Source organism: Miniopterus natalensis, chromosome 8, assembly GCF_054644295.1.
Source record: "Miniopterus natalensis isolate mMinNat1 chromosome 8, mMinNat1.hap1, whole genome shotgun sequence".
In the NCBI taxonomy this organism is placed as follows: Eukaryota; Metazoa; Chordata; class Mammalia; order Chiroptera; family Miniopteridae; genus Miniopterus; species Miniopterus natalensis.
The window spans coordinates 5643260-5662485 of record NC_142088.1 but is presented as its reverse complement, the minus strand read 5'-3'; the positions used below and the strand labels follow the sequence as shown (position 1 = coordinate 5662485).

At 45.5% G+C, this 19226-nt stretch overlaps 1 protein-coding gene across 1 annotated transcript in view; it reads right to left on the bottom strand.

The window, feature by feature from the left end:
- Positions 1–2005: 2005 nt before the first annotated feature.
- Positions 2006–19226, bottom strand: part of DNER (delta/notch like EGF repeat containing) — a 185489-nt gene continuing 168268 nt past the window's right edge. Inside the window, exons 11-13 of the mRNA XM_087819363.1 lie at positions 15648–15779; positions 8450–8696; positions 2006–3006 (exon numbers count right to left, since the gene is read on the bottom strand). Of these exons, the coding sequence (XP_087675489.1) occupies positions 2895–3006; positions 8450–8696; positions 15648–15779 (491 nt within the window). The 3' untranslated portion in view covers positions 2006–2894. The remainder of the gene's footprint in view (positions 3007–8449; positions 8697–15647; positions 15780–19226) is intronic.

Genomic DNA, 19226 nt, shown 5'->3' with positions numbered 1-19226 from the left:
AGCAAGTGAATGATTCAAGTAAGGTTCCATCCCCTCTGCAGTGAGCTGGCAGATGGCAGCGCTTACCGTCCCTTCGCCACGCTCTTCCAAGTAATTGTCTTCACTTGTTCCTTAGATGAAGGTCTGGTTCAAAACAAGCCTGAACTCGGGAGCCAGGGTCCCTGTGTGTGGCTTTTCCTGCTCCCACCTGCCTGACGCACACGTGCTCAGGGAGCTGTTACTTCTGACTGTCCCAGTGCGCGAGCCCCTGCCTTCCAATGTCTTTGGTGTCGGCGCTCAGACTGTCAGAACCGGACAAGCCTGCCCATACCCCGAAGCTGTAGGCTCCGTTAATTTGCTTTCAAAAGACAAATTGTAATTGATAAAAGGTTTAGTTTTCCAAACTAGTCCCTTCAGGGGCATCACATACAATGAATTTCAGAATTGGGGAGATTCAGTTATTTGAGAGCATATGATCTAAGCAGCTTCCAAATGAAGATCAATAAGACGACGCAGAGCACAGCCATTGTCCTGGGTGCGAGGGGGCGTCAGTGGGACAGCAGACTTCAACATGCGCCCACGTGTCTACCGCTCTCCTGTGGATGGAGGTGTCTGTGCACCCCACAACCCAGATAAGATGGGAAGGTGGAAGCGAGCAAGGTCTGTGTGTGTTCCCACAGGTGCCCCACCAACCATGTCCACACTTTGTTATTAGCTCACTGCCAAACGCTTAGGCTAAAAATATTAATGCTTTGCCCTGTGTCATTTAATCATCAGAGAGTGGGTGTATAGCGATGTCATTTGTAGGCTCAGGAACAGATGTTTTGAGAGAAGTGAGGGAAGAAAAAGCATCTTAAGTACTTTTTGCCTAAAACCCTCCCTCCCACCTGATTCCAGGCCCCTCTTGGCCTTGCCAAATGTTGCCAGGTGAAGATAAAATTATTTTAATGACCCTGGGACTTCAGCACAGAATTTAGATGCAAAACATAATTAAGCCCAGGCTGGCTCTAAGCTGCCTTGAGGTTTCTAAGGACCCAGAGATATTTGCTGAGCAGTTTCATTTCAGGGGCGCAGGAGGGCAGCATGTAAGACATTTCTCGAGGCCACAGTGCCCTGCACATCACACCTAGAAGCTTTTCTGATGTCAGTGAACCTCACGACTCCCACACGCTGCATCTCACTGGCAAATTCTGTTGCAAAAGTTAAGATGAAAACTTGCGGGGGTTTTTTCCATCTTTCACGTTTACGAGAAGGTAGGGATGGTTCACGGATAACTAGGAGGTTGGAGGGTTCCAGAAGGCCCAGGGAAGGGCTCTGGCAGCCACAGGAATGTTCTCCTTGGAACATTTAAAGTGTGAAAAACGGGGTGGTTTAATGACAATATCAAATCCAAAATGTTTTATATCTTTTTTTATATCTCAAATTTTTAAAATTGTAGGAATTGTGTTTTAATGAAACATGAGCAATACTCATAACTGAACAAAGTTCTGGTAAATTAAGTGTTCCATCTGCATTACAGTTTACATGTAAGTTTCGGATGGATCACGTTTAGGATATACTAGTTGTGATTTTCATGTTATATGTTTGCATGTGCACAGTAGGTAACCCACCATGTCCTCCTGTGTAACTGGGGTGCATTTATACCTATTTTATAGAGGTGGTTAAGGGGGGGTATTTTCAAAGTGTAGTGGGAAATATTGAAATGGAAATTTGGGCAATATTTACCTTATTTCTATTAACTAACAGTACTCAAGTTCCACACACTAGTTTGCTCATTAAGTCAGTAACCCATTAGCGAGAGCCTCCTATATTCCGTGTACAAATGAGGGGTGTTTGCGAAGGTCTCCCCGCAGCCCGCTGGCGTGGAGAATCTCGCCGTGGCACGCCTCTGGAGGACTGTCACTGTTGTATTTTTATTTGTACAGAGCGCCACCTGACTCACGATCATGACAGTGTTCTTTACTGAGAACTGGAGCCCCTGAAACTGTGTGTTTTACGTCATTTTAAAAGAAAGAGAGACAAGGGCTTCCTTGACTTGGTAACATTTATTCAATATTCTTTGAAATTAGCAAGAATCAGAAGAAGCACATACCAGTCAGATACAGCCACGAAAATGCCCCGGATATAAATAAAGATGCACTATGAGAAACACTGGCTACGGCAGGGCCGGGGCCCTCCCTCCCGAACTACCCCTTAGCAACGGACAGCTCCAACGCAAAGCTCACTTACATTGAAAAGACCTTGACTTTGAACAAACTACAGATCCCACTCGATCTCAGTTTGCCTCACTAGGCCCTTCCATGACCTACGTTTCCAAGGCCTAGCTTGACGACTGTTACGAAAACGACCAGAAACAAACTCAAAAGGACGCTTCCGCGAGGTTCAACCAAACGGTGCAGAAAGAAGTCACTACCCATGCACGGAATGAGGCGAAGCAATTCGCCCGGGTTAGGAAGAGTAAAGGTAACTAGTTTCTTTTTCACAAAACAACAGTTCAGACTTCTTTTTAAGTCACGGGTATACTGTACTACGTGTCATACTCTACGTGTTTCCTAACTACTCAGAGAGCCGGCACTCGCACGCCAACTAGAAACTTCTCGATGAGACTATTTCTGTGACAACCGCAGAAGTGAGTCTGGGTGTCGCGACAGGGTCTACCGTGGAAAGACCACGCGCCACTCGAAGCACAGGGTCTAGAGAGCTGAAAGTACATGGAGACGTAGTCTATGGACTTCTCAAATTCAGTTTTTAAAATACGTGTCTCAAACTAAAAGCTGCAGAAAATTAGTTCTTAAATATCCTACTGAAAACTCTTGAGCAGCTATCATTTTAAATTTCTTAAGCTTTTTATTTTCTTAAAAATATTTAAATGAGTGTAGTATCCCATCTTTTTTGAAAAATAATCCAAAAAATGATTACAAATCTTTTGTTTTAATCAGTGTGACCAAAGGCTTGTCATCGGGGCTGTAATCCTCGTAGGCGATGGGGGTCACGTCGTACATCGCGGGCCGGGATTTCTTTCCAAACCTGAAATCGAGGAGAGAGGACTCTAGTTAGATTGACATTGGATCTCAGGGCCTACTCAAGGCAAATGGTAGGAATAACATATTAAAACTATCCTAACAAGTATATCCTCTAGTAAGTACAGAAGTTTAAGACTTCCTCGTAGTAATACTGAGTAAAAATATTAGTCTTCAGTGCAGGAGGCAAGAAATGGATTTCACAAAATGCAAGAGTCCAAATGAATGTTGAAGCCTGTAGGTTAAATCTTGGCAAAGCAGCCAGCCGTGACAGTTCTACAATAGGATTTTAAAGAACGAATATTGATTTGTCTTTTCCTTCTGAGGCCCATAAGGATGAGGAGAGGAGTTTACTTTAATTCGTTCTGGCACCTGGAATGCGCAGTGGTGGGGTGGGGTGGTCTTTCCTGGACCCTGGACAGACAGACTGTCGCAGGGGACAAGCAGGAGGGCTGCGAAGGCTCGGCAGTCTCCTGAGGTCCCAAGACACGGAGAAGGGACGAGAGGGGAAATGACTTCGAAAAAGGTGTTTGTCCACAGAATGTGCCATCCAGTCCCACCCACCTATCACTCCCCAACACCCATGTTCCTCTCTGAGCACAAAGTCATTGTCCCAACAGATCTGTGTGCTTCTGAGTCTCCCTGACAGCAGCTGATGGGCAGCAGCCATGGGTATCAAACTCCACTTTCAGGACTTGCTGAAAAACCAGTGTCGAGATGGTGATTATTACAATACAGCCAATTCAACTCCTGGGTGGCCTCTTCAATTCAAGACTCACCTTCCCCCAAATCCCCTGGAGTCAGGAGGATTCACACGCCCTTCCACGTGAACCCACCACCCCTCCTGCCTGTTACAGACAACATGGTTTAACTGTCTCAAGTCCAGTGGGGCCCATTAGAAAAGAAATTTTAAAAGAAGCTAATATTTTAAAAAGGTTGCCCGGATAAGCACCCTAGGACATCAAGGGGCTTATTTCAGCATGGCTTACGTGTCATCTGCCCCCTTTCCTATTTCTTTGATATCTTGAAAAGTCTGCCTTCTCACGTATAGAGAAGAATAGAATTGAGTGGGAAATGAGAAGCGTTGCATTTTTCACATGATCTTTTACTTTTAAATATTCTTCCATCTCATATTCACATTCACTCAGGATTTACTGGCCTCCAGGAGCACAGAGGCATAAACCATGGCAGATGGGCGCCAGGCAAATGCAGAGATAAAGAGCTAAGCATGCTACCACCGAGAAGCCACAGCTATCACTGCAGCATTAGAAAGGCTTCGATAAAATCGTGCCTAAACTGCTAAGCCTCGCGAAGGCCCGGGGCTGTGCGCATAAACGCACCCAGCCTGCGGTCCGCATGCCTGAACTGAGTGAGGCCTGCGTAGTCTGAGGCTCGGAAAGGGGCACCAGCGCAAAAGCCAACTGGGTCTCAACGCTTTTTCCCCACGTCTGAAAATTTCAGGAGGACTTTAAGGTGAGATATCCATTTCTCATAAAATAGCTAGGTACATTGGTAACAATACACTACCAATCGTGTTCATTTAATTAATTTTAATCATATATAAATTTTTTGAAGCTACAGAAAAGTATAGTGTAGGCCAAGGGTTAGCACACTACAGCCTGCAAGCCCACTGCAGCCTGTTGCCTGTTTTTTAAATAAAGTTTTACTGGAACACAGTTGTGTCCCTCCGTAATGCCTCTGCCCTACAAAGGCAGAGCTGAGCAGGCACGGAGACTGGACAGCCCACAGGGTGGAACATTTCGCAGCCCTAGGTGAAGACCACAGCCCCTCCCTCCATGGACTTAGCAGAGTTCTGGCCATGTTAACCATGGTGGATTAGTTTCAAACTTCGTATCTAATGACAAATCTCGTATATTTCACTAAAAAAAATTAAAAATAAAAAAATACTGCAACGAGCTATAAGGCAGATCACAGAGCTCACATCTTCTAGTTCATATTCCCCTGAAAGTCAACAGCTAACAGCTAAAAGTGCCACAGAGAATGACTCTGTGGCGGGCCTGACCTTAGAAAAGGCCCGCATCAGGAGATGCTGTTTGAGAAAAGGGACCGTGTCCTTTCACAGCTCTCCTTTTGTTTGTTTGTTTGTTTGTTTTCTGGGATCAGGCACTCACAGCTGGCAGAGCAGGGAGCAATCAGGTGTGACCTCAGCTCCATCGCTCCCGCCAGCCAGTTACAAACTCTCTCCAACCTGAATGCAAGCAAACAGCCACGGGACTAACGACTCTTAGGACAACCCAGCACCGGCTGACTTGCTGACGTCACAGTCACCCCACCCTTCCTCAGTCACGCGTGAATGTCACAGATGACCCACTCCGTCTCCGTCCTGCGTGTCTGCCAAGCTGCCGTCATTCTGATCCAGGGTCACCCCCCGGCCAGCAGCGGGAGACAGGCAGTGAAATGAACGTCAGGCACAGGCCGCTGCTGGAACTGGGAAAAGGGTCATATCCTAAGTGCTGCTTCCTCACGCCTCCCCAAGGTCTCCAGGAAAAGGGGGCCAAGAGGGCCTCCACCCAGAGACCTAGAAACCACAGGTTGTAACTGAATAAACCTTCAGAGGGGAACATTCCCAGATATGTGGGAAGGTATGTTTCAACTTCAACCGTTTTATCCGCAGTCACTGGTGCGTGTAGGAGCTTGCTGGTTAGGAATCCCGTGGTAAATACTTTTGATAAAATCGGCACCAAATAAGAACCAGGCTTGTAACTGCTTTCAAGCTTATCCTTTCCTTCCAAGAGGATTCGGTAAATATCTTCCCAGTGAGCTATACAAGCAGGAAGCCCAGAAGGATCTATTTTAAGCTATTCTGAGGCTGAAATAAAATATTCTTTCTCTTGAATGCAAAAGGATCTTACTTAGCTCCAGACCCTCTTGGGGTGGAAGAATCCGATTTCTCGGGTCTCCCAGTACATCCCAGTATAAAGTCGTGGCTCCTGCTCCCTCCTGGTGAACTAAGCCCCTCTGGGAACTCTTGAACAACAAACGAATTTGTCTCTTTGCCTCTCCTTTTCGCATCCTCGGTCTCTCATCCACTGATCTCAGGACACTGCAAAGACACCTGCAGGCTGGTACCTCACTCACCAAGCTGGTGTTCTGGGTTGAGTCTCCGTCTCGGGCAGATGCAGACATTCTCCATTAACTGCTAACCAAGCTCGCCCAGCCATTTCAGACCTAAGTTTAGCAAGACCTCCAATTTTAGTAAGGTCTGCTATGTGCCAGGGCCCACCGGAGATGAATAAAAAATGCCCCTGCTCTTCAAGCACGGGCTAGTGGGAACGTTAGTCAAATAAACAATTAAGATGAGATTTGCAGGGATGGGCTCAGGGCTTCCTGGAAGCCGTGTTGCTGAGCTGACACTTAAAGGAAGGAGCCGATGATGGGCAGCTGTGTAGGGCCTGATTTGGGGAGGGTTGAACTCTTTCTTCCTCCTAGTTGCAGGAGTAAGGCTCGTGCAGGTCCCACAGAAAAGCTGTCCTTGCCCCACCAAGGCATGGGGCCAGAGCTCTGTGCCCCCCAACTTCTCTCTTCCACTGGAGTGGCAAGACTGCTGTAAGATCTGAGTGTTGGGTTTGGTGGTTTCCTTTTGAGGAAAGTAAACTTTCTGAACTTCTGAGTTTCTGCACCATTTAGACAGAATCTGGATCTGCTTGTATCCTGACCCATATCAATATACAATGACCCAGTGAATGCAGCTGAGAGTTCCCTTGAGCCCCATCTTAAGACACCAAGCTCAGCCCACTTCTTACTGCAGCAGGCTGACTTTCTGAATTGTGTGCTTTAGCTTGTTTTGCCAATTAAAAGAAAAGATGGTGTTCTTTAACAGGATGTCGCCATTACTTTTTAAATAAATACTCTTTGCAAAAGTCAACAAAATGTTAGATTAGCTGATTTTTTTTTTTTTTAGTGTTATGATAGACTTGGAGAAGTAAATATGGTGTTATCTGTTTACACAATCCTTTATTATTTGTAAATTAATTTGATTGTCATAACTCTCTTAGGAGGTAGAGCTATTCCTTTTCTACAGTTGAAGGAACTGTATTGTGAAAGGTTAAATGATCTAAAATCCAGAGTAAGGTAATGGAGTAGCTGGGCTCAGTGAAGTACCTGAGACACCTGGACTCACACTCTGTGAGGCCACACCAACTCCTTGTCCCTCTATGCGTCTTTCCTCCAAAAAAGGACCCTGTTTTATATAATACAACCTCCATTTTTTAAAACATTTTTCTTATTTTTCAATTACATTTGACATACGTTATATTAGTTTCAGGTGTACAACCCAGTGATTGGACACCATATAACTTATTAAGTGATCATTCCAATAAATCTAGTATCCATCTGGGCACCAGAGTTATTACAATGTTATTGACTATATTCCTATGCTATACTTTGCATCCCCATGACTGTACCAACCAATTAGTACTTCAAAACCCCTTCATCTTTTTCACCCATCTCCCAAACACCCTCCCATCTAGCAACTGTCAAAATGTTCTCTATATCTGAGTCTGTGTCCTGTTCTGCTTGTGTATTTTGTTTAGATTCAATTGCTGATAGATATGTTTTTATTGCCATTTTATTATTCATATTTTTATCTTTTTTTCTTTTTTTCAAAGACAACCTTTAACATTTTATGTAATACTGTTTCGTGGTGATGAACTCTTTTAGCTTGTTCTTGTCTGGGAAACTCTTTATGTGTCCTTCAGTTCTAAATGATAGCTTTGCTGGGTAATCTTGGCAGTGGGGCCTTGCTTTTCATCACTTTGAGTACTTCTTGCCACTCCCTTCTGGTCTGCACAGTTTCTGTTGAGAAATCTGCTGACAGTCTTATGGGAGCTCCTTTGTAGGTAACTAACTACTTCCCTCTTGCTGCTTTAAAGATTCTCTCATTATGATGTGCTTGGTGTGGGCCTCTTTGGGTTCATCTTGTCTGTGACTCTCTGTGCTTCCTTCACCAGGCAAGGAAAGTTTTCCATCATTATTTTTTCACACAGGTTTCCCAGCAGCCAAATGATAGCTGTTAGTCATTTTTAAAGTAATCAAATGGAATAATTTATATCTACGCTTACTGTTTGGAGAGCAGCAACAGCTAAAGGCATTCCAAAAAGAAATCATCTAAAAATGTTTCAAACACAGTGATTAAGAATCAGATATTTATAGCACAGATAAACACAAATTGAATGAATGAATGTATCCAATGAAAACAGAAAGCTAGCAGCCAATTAAAAGGGCTTTTGCTTATAAAGCAGCCTCATTATCTGTCCCCCAACAACATCCAATAGGTTCAACAGTGCCTTGAACCTAGGTTTTATTCTGTGAAACCCTCTTTGTGGATGTAAAGTCCTGTTCACAACGTAACCCCGGTCCTGAGACTGCCCGTGTGGAAGCCATGGGAAAGCAGCCGTCCCCGCCCGGCCCCCAGCCCCCGGGCGGCCCACCTGGCGTGCCGGATGGAGGCGATGGCGTTGCTGAACTCGCTGTCGATGCTGCGGCAGTTGTAGAACTCCTCGTAGGCCGGCCTGGAGGAGCCCTGGTACTCGATGCGGCTGATGCGGCAAATCCCCACAATCAGGATGATCAGCATCAGGATGAAGGCGACGCACAGGGCTCCGATGATGATGTAGAGGGAGTGCCGGGGCATGTTGGTGAGGCTCTCTGCCATGTGCCCGGACTTCCACTGGAGGTCTAAAGGCAGAAACAAGCAAATGGCTGGAAACCAGCTGTGGCAGTTGCGATGGGAAGGTCCTTCCTGTCCTTGCATAGGTAACTTAAAATGTAAGGGCCATCGACACTGAGGCTTCTTTTCCACGGCTAATATCCTTAATATATAAGGACCTCTTACAGATCAAGAAAAACCATGACTATGCCACAGAAAAATGGACTAAGGATATAAAAGGAATTCACCAAAGAAATACATATAGAAAATTATTTAGCTTCATATTTTTTTAAATGCAACTCCTCTCAGTTCCTGAACATTATTTAAAATTTTTGATAACCACAGTTGAAAAGAGTACAGAAGCGGGGCTGCACAAATTGATACACAATTCTTATGTGGACTAAAGGGTGTATTTTTGTACACAAAAGATCCTACTTTTAGAATTTATGCTGGGGAATTGGTCCCATAAGAGCACAAAGCCCTGTGTACAAGGATGTTCATCTCAGCATCGTAATTTTAAAATGTTAAATTATCAACTATTAAACATTTAGAAAAACATTCAGAAAATAGGCCCAGAAACCCATGTACTCACCAAAGTTAATAAATGTTCATATTTTACCATTTTTGCTTTAGCATTTTGTTTCAAGTGTGTGTTTTTTTAAGAAATAAAATGTTAGATATAGCTAGAGTCCCCATTTCCATTCTCTCTCTTCATTCCACAATAGACAACACAATCTATAAAAGTAAAAAGGTTGGCTGCCCTGGCAGGTGTGGCTCAGTTGGTTAGAGCATCATCTTGTACACCTAAAGGCAGTGGGTTCGATTCCTGGTCAGGACCCTTGCAGGAGGCAATCTATCAATGTTGCATCTCTCACATCCATGTCGCTATCTCTCTCAAAAATCAATTTCAAAAAAATAAAACGGTGGGAAACAACCTAACTATTCAGCTCTTAGTGCGATGAAGAGATGCTCATCAGACAGAATTAACGAAGGTTACCAAGCAGGACTGGATGTATAGCACAAGCGCATGTAAGTTTAAAACGTCTGTCTACACACTGAAAAGCTCAGAAGAACAGAGCGATAATGAGGGTGAACATTTGTTGTTTTCTTACTATGGACTAAGCTCTTCGCAAACATTACATTTAATCATCATAACCACCAGGAGACGTATCTCCTCCCTCCCCTTTATAGACGTGGCCCAGGAAACTGATGTCACTTCCTGGGCGAGTTGTCAAATGCAAGTTTTTTTTTTTGGTTTTTTTTTTAATATATATCTTTATTGATTTCAGAGAGAGGAAGGGAGAGGGAGAGATAGAGAAACATCAATGATGAGAGTCATTGAACAGCTGCCTCCTGTACGCCCCTAACTGGGAATCGAACTGCGATCTCCTGGATCCTAGGTCGATGCTCAACCACTGAGCCACGCCCGGCCGGGCTCAAATGCAAGTCTCAATCCAAGTTCCTGGCCTCTTCTCATGCAGCAATGTGCTAACAACAGTGATCTCGAATGATTTTTATTTCCTTCTTTATACACCTCAGGCATTCTCCAGCTTTTTTTTTAAAAAAAAAAAATGTATTCCTTTTATAATAATTTTAAAAGGAGCAATAATTTTTTTGAAAAAAAGCACCCATGTTATTATCTTCCAGCTTAACTAGTAGAAGGAGTGTGGCCTTGGGATCACACCAAACTTGTTTTCAATCCTGCAACATTTACTTGACCTCCCGAGCCTCAGTTTCTTCATTTATAAGATGAAAATAGCAACATATACCCCATGGGCTTGCTGTGAGCATAAGTCATAAAACATTTAAAAAAAAAAAGAAAGTCCACTACCAGGCACATGGGTGGTCCCTACAGAGGAGCTCCTGGGTGGTGGAACACAGAAGGATAAAGTGCTAGTGCCCTCTGTGGCACATGCCGAGCTGAGCACTGTCCTGTGCCCTTCCAAAAAGCACCAGCCTATATGCGCAGGGGCAAAATGGAAGAATGGATTGCAGTCTTGGTGTCAGCAGAAGTCCTGTTTACAGACCTGCCCACTAATGGAGTGCTCTGGGTAACACGACCAGGATTGGAAAGCAAGCTGTGAAAATTAAAAAGGCAAGACCAAAGAGAAGTTACGCATGTGGAAGAGAGGATGCCTTCTCTGCTCACACCATCACCACTTCCACGTTAGGACTCCCGTCCCGGAAAATAGGCTTTAGGGGGTGGGTGGGAATGGGCCTGCCTTCCTGGGAAGCCCTCAGGACTCTTCTCACTGTTGTACTCATAGCCTCATCTTAGCAACATTTTCAGTGACCACGGAATCTTCCCCTTGGAAAGTTACAGCCTGCAGAAGAGCACAAGGACCCAAGCCCGCAGACCCCTTTCCTAGAAGCCTGATGGAACCATGCCCAAGCCCGGATGGGGCCTGAGAGTTTGAGAACAGGATAGCTAAAGTGACCACTGAGTCTGCACCCAGATCTTCTAACGCGTGAGCTTTCCATCACACGCATGCTGGAAGTCTAGTGTAGCCATTTGAGCCTGCCCGCCTGAGCTCACAAAGCCCATGCAGCTTAGGACTTTGCAGTCACAGCTCCTTCTATGCCAACTCACACACAGGCGGGTGGACCAACAGAAATCACCGCAAACAACTGGCCGGGATGGAAGAGAGAAGGTGTTTTATGAAACCAGAACCAAGACTCAATCCCCAAATCGGCAGTCATTGCATTTGGCATTACCTGGGGCACACTGAGCGAGACAACTCATTTTTCTGGCTGGAAGAGAAGTGTGACTCACTTGATTTCCAAGTATTTTGACATTCTCTGAAAAATTCAGTTGTAGGCTGGAGCCCAACACTCACAGAATCTGCTCTAACACCCGTTTAGCATCAACACAAAGGCAGCCAGCACCGTTTTCTGCTCCAGCTTGGTGGAGGGCTCAGCTCCGATTGCTGCAGCAGGGCCACACGAGTTATGAAATCTTATGGCTGATGCATAACCACACAAATAGCTTATACATCATACTAACTGCGAACACACAGGGAGTGCACAACCACAAGGCCACTGCAGCGGAAAGGCAACTGCACTGGTTATGTGCTCGGCAAGCTGTCCCGGGCCCGATGAGCTGCCTAAACGGCTTGTGTTTCTGACCAGCTGCTCCGTTTCCCAAAACTCTGTGTTCCAAGCTGATTGGACTTTGGGGAAAACTTTCTCAAATTTTCTCCTAAAACCTCTGCTTCCCCCCTGCCCCGCCCTTTGCTTTTCCCACCTACCTTCATCTAAAGATAAGTGAATGTGGCTGCTTTACATGCTCATCGCTCATCGGGTTAGTGGCCAGGCTGGGTTGGAAGAAATCCAGCACTCGGTCCGAGAGGCAATACATTCATCTGCACAGGTGGCCGCAGCGGCCGCCTCCCGGCCCAGGAGCACGCCTCTAAGTCATCGCTCGGCCGCATCCTGGGAGTCCCACTGCATGAATCATTCGCTGTAACGGCTGCAGCGGGGCTGGGGGAGAGTCTCGCGCCAGCACATGCTGGATAGGATGATCTCAGAGCCCGCAGGTGCCTGATCAGGAACGCATGCACACGAACCGTTCGGGAAAGATGTCACGCTTATGGGTCTGAGGGATCATGTGCGTTTTGGCTTAAACTCAATTTGAGATTTCATATTTTCCAAAGTGCTTTCATATTTACTTGAATGCATAAATCCAAGATAGCCTATTCTCCTATTTCTTACCTGCAGAACATCAGTAATTCAATAGTTTGACCACAGATTCAACTGTTCAGTGTCTATAATCGGCCAACTGACTGACTGGAACTCTAACTGTAGGAACCTTCCAGCTCCTACACAGATGATACAAACCACCACTAGGTAAAAATTTATAGGAATTTTGATTTTTAGACCTTGATTGTAGAAAGGCAAAAATTTTATTAAAATCCAAAATAAAGTATTGTAATCAGTCCCAAGGTTGTAAAAATGAGTGACAGAGAATTAAAATTTCACCAGTGTTGGTTGTTAGTTTCCAGAGTTTAGGATTTTTTTTCCTCAGAATATGTGCACAACCCCAGAATTACCTGAATGGTCCTTCTGGGGTAGTTTTGCTAAGTCTGTATGGTCTGCTTGATTTCTGCTTCTTATTACCGATGGGGGCCAGACAGCATTTCTGATGGGGCAAATTTCTAAGAAACATTTATTACTAGTCTGAACACCGGCACAGGTAGCCACGCAAACAGAACCACTAAAATGGTATTAATTTGCATGTAAATCCTACTGAGGCAGCAGGCTCTCTAGTGACGGCTGCCGAAAAGGTTGATTTATTTTCACGTGCAGTGCCCCTCACTGGTGGTCTCAGCTTTCCGAACCTGCAAGAACTCAAGCTGAGATCTGGATGCTGAGAAGACGGCTGTGCTAAAACCCACAGGAGGAGAGCTCTGGGCAGAAGGCACAGCAGAGGCACAGACCCTGAGACAGAAATAAACGACCTGTTCAAGGAAAAAAAAGCAGGACCGTGCAGCTTAGGCAGTGTGAGCAAGAAAGGGAGGTGGCTGAGATGGCCTCCAGAGGCAGCAGGCACGCCTGTGGGGGCTCCTTTACTGCCTTTGACAAATCAATAGCCGTCAAGGCTACGGAGCTGTGTGGGCCTCGGCTCCCTCTCTGCTCTGTGCACATCTGAGCTTTCCTGTTGAAATCTACCGCCCTGAACTTGTACCCCCCAGGCACCCTCTTCTTGGTTTCTGGCCACTTCAGAAGCTCGCAGATGCTCAGAGTTAGAAAGACACCTCTGTGGGCCCATGGATCACACAGGACTGGAGGCCTCTTAGACCTTCCCTGCCCACTGACAAGCCAGGCTGTTTGCACTCCTGGTCCTTGGATTCCTTCCATTTGATTCAGATCCAACTCTTTAGACACTGACCACTGGCTCCAGCTACATGTCATCACAAACCTCCCACGCATGTTCTCCATTATTACACTCGGGTCAAGGGTGAAGCACCCAACACTGGGACCCACAGAGCCTAATCTATGACGACGTTCATTTTAACACATTGGCTTAATGGGGAGTGCAAATGAGATCACCAAATGGAAAGCACTCTTCCAGACAGAGAGCCCAAGTGTGGACCAACACGTGTGATAGGCCCCGTCGCCCTCGGCTGCCCAGGGTGGCCCATGCCCCGTGTGTGCATCGACTAAAAAGGTAATTGCAAAGGTTCATCCGCTCCAGGAGTAGCTCATAGCATAAGAGCTACAATAGTGTAGAAGTAAAGAGAAGGGGCAGCTAGCATTTATTTAGTGCCTACGGCAGAGCAGAAATATGCACATATTTGCCTCCTTTACTCCTTATAGCAGCCTTTCTATCACCATTTTACAAGTGAGAAAACTGAGGCTCCACGAGGTACAGGTCACAGAGCTAGAATGTGATGGAGCTAGAACCTGAAGCCTCTTTGATCCTTTTATTAGTTGTGCACGTTTTGCCTCTACTATCATCACAGGGAGGAAGTAAAATTTAGATTTTTTTGTAATTATAGGATTTTTCTTCCAAACTTCTTGAGGGCATCCTGTGTGTTCCTGAACTTCTTACTCAACTCTCCTATGTGTTTATCTTTACAATTAAAAATTTTATAGAATTACCAAATTTCATAGAATTACCAAATTGGTCCCATTTCATGGATGAGTACACTGAGGCTCAACACAACTACGTACAGCTACATGAGCACCACAGCCAGGGTGAGAAGCAAGGTCCTGCTGACCCAGGTCTGCAGTCCCTCCCACCAAAGGCCCGCCAAGGCTGGACTTAATGTCCTACCCAACTTGGGTCTTAATGTCCTACCCAAATCACAGCACTCGGCATTTTTACTATCGGAACCCCTTTCCGCCTCTTTCTTTCACCACGAGAGTATTTCTCACCCATCTTCAGCAAGGACAGTTGGTCTTAAGGTCGTTCTGTTTAGGAGCATTTGAGAATGTTGAGGGAGAGGCCTAAAAATGATTAACCTTCTTTCCCTCCCCCGCTCTGAGCCAGGAGCAAAGACAAAGAATGAGAAGGTAAGAGCCCAAATGGCACCTTCGCTGCTGGTCAAGATGCCGCTGGAGAACGTGGCCCGCACTTGTGAACAAGGTTCCCTAACACTGACCACGTCCTACCTCGGACTCGCACCGAGCACTGGCCACCCAGCCGCAGGCAGAAGGGCCTGCTCTGGAGGGAGACGCCAGGCGGGGAGACAGACTGACAGACGGAGCTGTGAGTGCCTGCCCCTTCCAACCTCAAGGCAGATGCGCTCCTCTGCCTACTGATGAGCAGGGAGGGCGCGGAGGCCCCAGGAGTGGCTTTCCAGAAAGATCCAACTGCCCAGGCTAATTGCAAGAAGAAGAAAGAAGCTTTCAAAGTTGAATTTTTAGCAGTTTACACACCAATGGCATCCCCAATTCCTTGTCAGTTCTCATTTTCACCTCAATCCTAGCAGACATGCTATTTTAATGTGTAAAATCTTGACGGTGACATTTTCAAACTTCTGTTCGTTCGTCTTCAGAGTACACTTAGCTCTAAGCGGCTCAAAATGTTTTGCAGATTTTCTTTCCCGCTCCTCCTCACTGGACCTTTCTCCAGGCATCTGATGGAACCTAATATGTTTGAAGACACTTGAAGACATAAATGCAAAGTGAATTTGCATTTGGTGGGGCTTTTCCATTTCCAACACAGAGCCTCTATTTTGTGCTCTGACTCTAACACGTCGCTGCTGAGCGCATTTTTGGCCGCGGAGCAGCGCTGACCTCTGGATGACACTGTGCGCTCCCATCCCGGGGAAAGGCTGCCACCAGGCTCAGGAAGGAGTGGGCGCGGCAGAGGGCGGGAGCGACAGCCGACAGACATCGATGGGGCGGGGGCACGGCGGCTTGGCGGAGCCCCCTGGGCCTCGCCGCCTCTGAGAGTGGCCCGGAGCTGGCTGAGCAGGGTCAGCCTCCCCTCCCTGGTGGATGGACACGGGGGTTAAACAGGCAGAAAGACTCACGGATTTCACAGTTCGCTCCCACCCAGCCGTGCGGGCAGTGACAGGCGTAACCGTTGGGCTGGTCCAGGCAGGTGCCGGCGTGATGGCAGGGGTTGCTGTCACATTCGTTTATGTCGATGTCGCACTCCTCGCCTAAGGGGATAAGAAGCAGCGGTGTTGAGACGGAGCTGCGTCAGCGGCTCTGCCACCCGTCGCTACCCTGGCAAAGCCAAGATCCGAGCCTGGGGTGCCGATCTCCAGCCACGGAGCCCAGCTGCCACTTGTATAAAGTGCAGAGCTCTCCCAAAATTCCAGACAGGGGATCTTTTTCTTAAATAAAACTAAAATAGGAAAAAAATATATCCCTGGTAAAAAAGAATTTCCTTTACTCTATTGAACCAGTTAACTAAAGCTGATTCGCCTGTCTGAACGAACCTTCCGAAGTTTATCGGGAAAACAAATTTGGGTTCCTCATTTCATCAAAGAACTCTACTTTGTGTTGTAGTCAGTCAGCTGAATCTTCTTATTTTTCTGAAACTCCTGATAGCTGAACACTCCCAGTTTATGATATTTTTGTAGCCAAGTGTTTGAGTGTGAGTCATGACATCTATTTTCTGGATACTTCTAGGTCACAGCTGTGTGGCTAGATTAGTCAATTATAAAACTTGACTCCACTTTCCAAGTTCCTGGATACGCTCCTGAGAGGGCCTGAATGCTCAGGGAAGGCAGCGGGCCACACTGACCTAAGTCAGACATAATCTTCCCTGGGAAAGGGTGGCCGAGAGAAGTTCACGTCCAGTGCAGACTGTCCTTCCTCCGTAATGAAAACTGTGACCTGGAGTCCCGACCCTGCCTGGACCTGACATTTGGGGAATCCTTGCCCCCCTTGGGGAGCGCCTGGTAGAAACTTACAAACCAGAACATGAGAAGATGTCACCACGACTCAAAAACCAATTTACATGAAATAGCTTGTTATTAGCAGTTACTTGAACAAAGCCATCTGCCTGTGAACTTAAAGCCATAGGATGAGTCAATACAAACTGGGCATGCTTCTGAAATGTAAAGCATCTCGTCAAAGCTGAATAAAAGAGGCGACTTCAAACTGAGGCTCTTAGAAGCTGGAAAATGAGAAAAAAAAATTTGAAATATGCCTCCATTTTCTTACAGAAATGTAAAAGCGATATATATATATATATAAATCTCCTAGCACTGCCATAGTCGTAGACTAAAGAAATGGAGCAGAATCAATATTTGGTCCCTTTTTGAAAGGCCCCGTTTCAGTATACACTTCGGTAATTGCTTCCAGGCTGACTTAATTAGCACCGAAGTGCTTTTCTGTCTGCTATGGGTTTACCTCGCATTTCTAAAACCACCATATGTCACCCACAGGCCACTTTAGAGGAGGAATTCACACTAAAATATTCCACAACTGTTTCATTTCACACTCTTTCCATACCTGGCATCTGACTCTTTCATTTTTCCAATGCAATCTGTCTAATGAAACATTGACTACTTCCAGGTCCTACTAGGTTGACTATGATTCAGTAGCGTCTAAGTGAGTTTGTTCCCTGCAGTAAATACAGTCATTTACATCAATAGGAGAGACATGGAATTGATTGCCTCTTACTCAAGTGTTTCAAGGGTTGTCTTTCTATTAATGGGGCAATCGCTCTGAGCGAGAGGGGTATAGACTAAACTGTTACAAACGGCATTACAAGGTAGACTACTTGAAGAGACATAAACAAGAATGTTAAAAGGTTGAAATCAAAGTCCTTGACAAATATATACATTAGTACTACTTTCCAGCCATTTAGCCTGCAATGGGATACTTCATATCCTGAAATAAGATGCCCAGTGGTCTTTTCAACAATAGCAGCAGGAACAACCTAACTTCTCCCTAGTAATTCCTTCAACTACGGGCAGTCCCAGGGCTGTGCATCCAGTCCACCCAGTCCTGCTCTGGTCCAGAGCTTTCCCAGGGAGGTAAATGCCAAATTCAGGGACCAGAGCCACCCTAATGTGTGTATTGGGTCCTGGATGTCTAAGGGTCTCTAATACAGTCAGAAATGAAAGACCCCTAGATTTGTTCTTGGGACCCAGTAAATTGGATGGATTTGGTATAGAGAATGGCAAGAGAGAATAGGGTAAACTCCTTCTACAGACATTTGTCAAATATCCAAAACCCAGAGTCCCAAACCTGCCCGAGTCTGACTTTCATCACCAGTGTTCTTAGAGCTGTACTGGGGATTCAATGACATTGGTTGATGATAGCAAGTCCCTGACAGGCAGGGGCCCAAAGACCTAGCAGCTATCTCCACAGCAGTTGTGCTCTGAGAGAACCTGGAGCGATGCACGGCTCTCAGAGACCTTCAGATTCACTCTAATGGCCACTGACACACTGCCACTCCGACGCTTCTAGTTGAGTCCGTTGTCCCCCAGCTGGCTCTCTGACACTTTCACTGTGTCATATGCTGGTGGCAGGAATGTGGAATGATTCTGACAGTGCAGCCACTCAAGAAAAATTTCAACCAGAAGGCTCCCAGTGGAGGCTGCTCTTCTCTGCCCTACAGAGGCCGTGTTTACGGCCATTAGTCTCAGGCGAGGTGGTTGAAGTTTGATTATAAATTATGAAGAACAAGTTTGGGTTCATTTACATTTCCCCACATTGAGAGTATTATATGGTTTTATGCATTTCAACACCCCACCATTCCAGCCCCAAGCAATATGTATTCTAGCTTATTTTACTAGAAAAGTTCTTAGTATATCATATCTTCTTTTTTTTAACTCATAATTGACTTTATAAATCTTTGTCCTTTTGCAGGCTTGAGCCGATGACTTTTTCATTGACTTGCTTACTTTTTTTTAAAAATTTGAGTTGGGGAAAAATCAATTACTTTTAAATCACTGTTGTGCGCAAATAACATTTGTAAAGGGAATACAAAATGAAATTTCTACTTGACTAAGGCTGGAAATCAGGGTCTGAACGCTAAATCTTTTCCATTGATTTTCAATCTACCAGTTTCTAGGAGGCTATATGTGCAGCAGGTATCGAATCTGGTAGTATTTATGCAAGTTTACAAGTGTGCTATTTAATTCTCTATGCTTTCCTCCTATAAGTTAAAACTGGAAATGAACACAAAATCCAAAGTCACTGCCATTAGTAAATCCTTGGGTTAACAGAGCCCACACTGAATTGATATCAATAAAAATCATTATAACTGTAATACCGAGTATTAAATATATGACTACCATGTGCCACTCACTGGGCTGGGGGCTTTAACTCTGCCTTCGTACTTGACAAGCATTTTATTCCAGATGAAATGGATCTGAAAAAATATTTGGAACGTTTTTCTACCTTGATGGAAAAACTGGAAAACTGTCTTGCCCTCCCTTGTAAAAAATTAGACAAGTGGATGAAATATGTATTTTTAAAAAACACTTTTAAGACATTGGACAACAGGCAGAGCATGACCGTGACTGCTGAGAGAAGGGAAACAAAACAGCTGAGGACCACAGGCATCCTGGCTCTCTGCCTGGAGCCAATTTAGAGCACAAAGGTTACACTGAGCTGCGGAGAACTGGGTTTTGTGGGGGCCAAGA